The sequence below is a fragment of the Vidua chalybeata genome, chromosome 25 (assembly GCF_026979565.1).
Source record: "Vidua chalybeata isolate OUT-0048 chromosome 25, bVidCha1 merged haplotype, whole genome shotgun sequence".
Classification (NCBI taxonomy): domain Eukaryota; kingdom Metazoa; phylum Chordata; class Aves; order Passeriformes; family Viduidae; genus Vidua; species Vidua chalybeata.
Window position 1 is genome coordinate 569,529 of NC_071554.1, and position 5,514 is coordinate 575,042.

The 5,514-nt window shown below is 52.3% G+C and overlaps 1 protein-coding gene across 4 annotated transcripts in view; it reads right to left on the bottom strand.

Moving 5' to 3' along the window:
* Positions 1 to 3,109, bottom strand: part of AGO3 (argonaute RISC catalytic component 3) — a 33,925-nt gene extending 30,816 nt beyond the window's left edge. For all 4 annotated transcript variants that reach the window (XR_008434827.1, XR_008434826.1, XR_008434825.1 and 1 more), the window contains exon 1: positions 2,920 to 3,109. Coding sequence is in view for 1 of the 4 variants with exons in the window: in XM_053964449.1 (XP_053820424.1) it covers positions 2,920 to 2,938 (19 nt within the window). In the remaining 3 variants the exon portion in view is untranslated. The remainder of the gene's footprint in view (positions 1 to 2,919) is intronic.
* Positions 3,110 to 5,514: the final 2,405 nt, after the last annotated feature.

Genomic DNA, 5,514 nt, shown 5'->3' on the forward strand with positions numbered 1-5,514 from the left:
GGGCCCCTGGCCTCTACTCGGAGGCCCAGCCCGTGGAGCTCTAAGAAAATCTTATCACTAGCAAAATATAACCTGATTCTGGATTAAAAAAAGATACATAGGGAAGATTTGATTCAAACGCCGGTTTCAGTGATCGAGCTCCGTCTGCCAGAAATCATGAACTGCCTCATTTCTGTCACTCGGCCTTGCTGGGTGGCATTACATTATTTATGAGTAATGCAATCCATGTTTTCTAAACATTCCTCCTTGCAATTTAGGGTTTGGCTTTTTTCAAGGTTTCGGCTACTAAGTCATGTTCAAAGTCATCAATAGCCAACATTTTGACGCTGTGTTCTGTGACTGCCAAGTGTACAAGCAAATGCTGGTGTGGTAACTCATTCTGCCCTAATGGACTTAGAGAAAATGCACTGGAGTGTTTTGAGAGAATTTAAAGATAATCAATGCTTCTGAACCATTAAAAAAAAATCTAAACACAAAAAGCTTTAAGGCCAAAAATGCAGCTTATGTGCACATAGTGAGGTTAATACCCAATTGCTCTGGGAGAAGAGAATTTTGTGTGCCAGCCCACACAAACCCTGCAAGAGTTTTCCCTGGAAGGTATTTCCACAGACCAAAATCAGGAAGGTAAAAAATAAGAAACACTCTTTGACACCTTCACCCCTGAGGAAGCAAAGCTCTGAGGATGAAACAATTTGTGAGGTTCATACTGTGAGTCAAACAACTTCCACAGCAACTCCAGAGGAAATCTGCCACTGTATTTCACAGTAGAATAACTTCTGAAGGCAACTATGAATCACCCCCTTCCCTGCTCTACCACACCCACAAAAACGGGACTTTCAATGGGCCTCCCAAATCACTACTCTGAATCAGAGAGAGAAAAGCCACTTTTTGGGATTTTCTCTGCCCAAAGTTTGCATGGAAAATAAACAGAACGTTAAGGATGCCTGCAGCGCCTCATTAAAAACTGAAATGAAAAAAACCCAACACAAGTTAACACTTTTAGCACAAAAAGCTGTGAGCTTTGAAAGAACAATGGAGGACATGGAAATGAAGACAATGGCACTGACACAACTTGGTTACACCACGGAACAGCCTCTGTTGGTTGAACCTCCCTGCCTTTTGGAATTTTACTGAACATTCTCCTGGTGGAAGTACAACGTGCCCAGAGCAACTTTTCCTCCACTTCACTTTCCCCACCGAACATTTCATTGCTGTTCCTCAGTTTGGTTTCACCACAACCCGCGGCCCAAGCAGCCACCTTCCCATCCTGCTCCTACTTTCAGTGATGTTCAAATTCCATGGACCAGGGGAGCCACAGCACTTCCCAGATTCCTTAGCCTAAGCCTCTCACACAAACAGGACATCACCTACAGCACTGCTTCACACAAGATGTCCTGGCACACACTTCACACTTTACTCCAGGGATACTCACACACCAGTCTTTGTTCCCCTCTCTGCTTATTTTATCCCATGTTTTCCCTTCATGCACAGAAAACAAAGTGTATTTCCCTCTTTCATAACAGAGTTTTAATCCTCATCTGCTCCACCAAGGATGGTTTGTGTCCTCCTGCTCCAACATCCCAAGACCTGGAACCTGAACACCGCACTTAACACTTCCCTCACCAAAGAGCAGGAAGAACCATCCATTGTGCTGGACACTGCCCACTATGAATATTCTGCAGCAGCTTTGCTAAAATCCATCAAATCGCAGCCTAACAACAGGTAAATCCACTCCAAAGGAAAAATAAACCATTTATGGGTTCCTCTTGCAAATCCGTTCATCAGGAGACAACTACAATTGCACCAGGTTATAATTAGAGTTCATTTAACACTGTGTAAGAGAGCATCATACGAATTCCACCAGATTGTTAAAATCCTGCACCTTAAAATATTCTGCACCCATCACAACCTCAAGCCAGGCAACAGCTGAGGTAGGGAGTTTTTCCAGCCAAATCCATCACTGTCCTTAAATCTCCAAGTGCGTTAGAAAAGGATCTCCATATGGAGATGGAAAGGCATGTTTTTGTGTTGACACCTTCAGTCTCAGTCTTGTATTTTCACCACCTGTGGTACCTCTTCGAGTGACAGACATGGAACTCCAGGGTGGCTTTGGACATTCCCTTTGCCACCGAGGTACAGCCAGGGAGCTGCTGATTAAACACCACCCAACCCTGAACCCTCCTCCACTGCTCTGCCAGATTTGGAGTAAGTTATCTTGAAAAACTGGATCAGATCTTCTCCAACCCTCAAAATCCATTTAAACCACAAAGTTGATAAATACTGAGCACGTGCTTTCGCGACAAAAGGATCAAACGGCCAAAATGTGAAGATTTTCACAGAATCACAGAACGATTCGGGCTGGGAAACACCTTAAAGCCCATCCCTTTCCATGGGCAGGGACACCTTCCAGTAGCCCAGGTTGTTCCGAGCTCCATCCAACCTGGCCTCGGACACTGCCCAGGGATGGGGCAGCCGCAGCTCGTCCGGGCAGCAACCACCTCGGAATGATTACTGTGAAGCAGCACACCCAAAGGCACCGGAATTAGCCCCAAAACTCAGCCTGCCGACACACAGAGCGGCCAAAGAGCCGCCGTGTGCCCGGCAGGAGCTGCTCGAGGGAGCGCTGCCCGGTCCCGTCCCTCGGGCACCGGCACGGCGCGGGTTACGCAAGCCGGGCACACCGGTTATGAAATACCGACAATTCCTCCTCCACCTCCGGCACGGCAAGCAGGGCACGGAGAGGCTCGGCCCGGCTCTGCCCGGTACCGGGGCCCTGCCCGCGGGGCTCGGCTCGTCCCGGCCGATCCCCCACGGGACGGGCTCGGCCCGGCCGCTGCCCCGCGGCACCGCGGGCGGGCACCGGGTGGAGGCGATGGCGCGGCGGGCCCGTTCCCCGACCCCGCCGGGCCCCGCGCTCACCTGCGCTGCCGATTTCCATTCATGGAGCTGGGGCGCAGCCGCTCGGGGCTGCGGCGGCCGGCGCGGGGCTGCGCTAGGGCGGCGGTTCCTCCGCCGCGCTCCCGGGCTGGGCCGCTCCCGGGCTGGGCCGCTGCCGGAATTCCCGGCGCTGCCGGAGCCGCTCCCGGAGCCGCTCCCCGGCGGTCGCGGCCCCTCACGCGGCGGCGGCGGAGGCGGAAGTGGCGTGGCCGCCCCGCAGCCCCGGCTCGCGCGGCCGCTCCCGCCCCGCCGCGCGCGCGCGCGCGCCCCCGCCTTTCCGGGGGAAGGGGAAGCGGCGCCGGAAGCGGGCGCGGAATCGGCGCGGTTGCCGCGGCAACGGCGCGGGGCGGGAGCGGCGGCGGGAGCCGGAGGGGCCCTCAGGGCCCGGCGGAGCCCCGCAGGCACCGGCGGCTGCCCCGGAGCGCGAGTGGCGCGGCCGGCACACCGGCACTGCTCACGCACAACATGAGCCCGTCGCGAGTCGGAGCGTGGTGTTTTGTTTTGTTTTTTTTCCCCCCGAGCCCGCGGTGTGGTGGTGTTTCGGTACAGCGCGTTATGTCCGCGGCGTTTTGTCCCTGCCGCTGCGGCTGCCGTGTGCGGCGGCTTGGAGGGCGTCCAGGCCGGTCCGCAGGGAGCTCGGCTGCCGTCTGCTGGATCCTCAGAGAAGCCGCCCCGGTGCTGCTGTGCGCGGGACGCGGCCCCGCGGGCTGGGAGCGCCGGGAGCCGCCGGCAAGGCCCGCACGGAACGAGTCCGGCTGCGGGAGCTGCGGGAGCCAGAGCGTGCTCGGGCCCGGAACGGGCTCCCCGCGGGACGGTGACAGCCGCGGCCCCGCCGGAGCTGTTTGGACAAGGCGCTCAGCGCAGGGCGGGATCGCTGGGGTCTGTGCAGGGCACTGCACTGGGTGATCCTTGTGGAGCCCTTCCAGTTTATGGATATTCCATGATTCACTGTATCAACAGAAATTCAGAGCTTATGGTTGCTCTGTTTTCATTTTTTGAGACTTTTTAAGCAATGTTCGGTGCCACTGTGTTAGGGATATTTTACACAAACGGGTACCAAGCAAGCAGAGGGGTGAAAGGGGCAAATGGCAGTGCTGGGTCAGGCAGTGACACCTTTATCTCTATTTCCTCTGCCTTTAAAAGATTTTTTTTTTTTTTTTTTTTTTTTTTTTTTTTTTTTTGGGTCTTACCCAAGTGGGTTTGAACCTCCTACTCATTGTGAAGACACAATGTCACTTTTTCTGGTAGTGAGAGGGCCCTTCCCCTGGGAAACAACTGTGAAGGTACTGAAGAACTGGAATTTTGGGCCAACAGAAGTTAAAGATCCATAATCCAAACGTCAGGGTCATTATTAAGAATTACCATCCTGAAGATTCCCAGCTGAATTAGTCTTTAAAAGCATAAATTTAGTTTTAAGGCAAGTGACGCAGTAAGGATTTTAAACCCATGCAAATTAAAGGTAACCTACTGGAATATTTCCTTAACTGAAATGGGCAGTGGGAAATGTGATCTCCAGGATGAAGCAGATAGGTAGGAGACAGGCATCTCTGCAAACAGAGATCCCTCAGGGGCAGCACATCTGGTCCCACAGCTAGGGCATTGTAATCAGCACCAGGCTGGGGCTCAAATGCTAATCCAACACTTGAAACCACTTTTCTGACCTGTTTTCCAGGACTCCAGACCCAGCTGCACAAGGCACGATTTGCTGTTGTACCTCACACAGAAAAAGCCCCTTTAAAACTGATAAAGATTCTTTTTAAAATAGGTGATAGACCCCAGAAAACAGCCAGATGTGTGCAGGATCTGCACAGGTGCCCAGCTCGGGACAGAACTTTCTGGTGCTGCAGTTAGGCAAATTAACTGACAAGTGCCTGCATGCCATTAGCAAGCACTTCCTTAAAATTCCTGGGCATTATTCAAAAACCTAGTTACAGCTCAACTGCTAAATCATTCATTGGCTTAAGGTCTGCCCCTGCACCTTTGTAAGGTAAAACAAAGAACTCCTCCAACAAAGAACTCAGAGGATGGCAAATTACCTCCAGTTCTGCACCCTAAAACTCAGCCATAAGCTGCTGGCATTGGAGAAGACTAGGATGTTTGCAGAGCTGGGAAATGTAAAACATGATGGGAAATGCAAAAGATGAGGCAGTGCAGAAACCCAGAGGATCAAGTCTAACCTCAATCCAAAAGGAGTCTGAAATCTGTCCTTAAAGCACCTCAGAGCCAAGAGCCCCCGAAGCGCTCGCTAAGGCTGGAGGAACAGCAGATTTTGATGTACATTTCTGTTATCTAATAACCCAGGAGCCCGAAATCAGTCAGTTCTCAGCTGACATTTTAATAAAAAGTGGAATTGTACTGTATTCCCAGAGGTTTTAAGCACGTATGTGTTTGCCTAAGTGTTTCTCTCATTGAACTGAGATCTGGACAGTGAGGGGTGCTGGATCCTCTGTGGTGTCTGATGCACTTCAGCTCCACTCAGCGTTTCCCTGTTTGTCCCCCAGCCTTTCCCGAGGGCTTTTGTGTTGACACCTTCAGTCCCCTCCCCACGAGATGTGACTCAGGAGTGTCACCCCGACA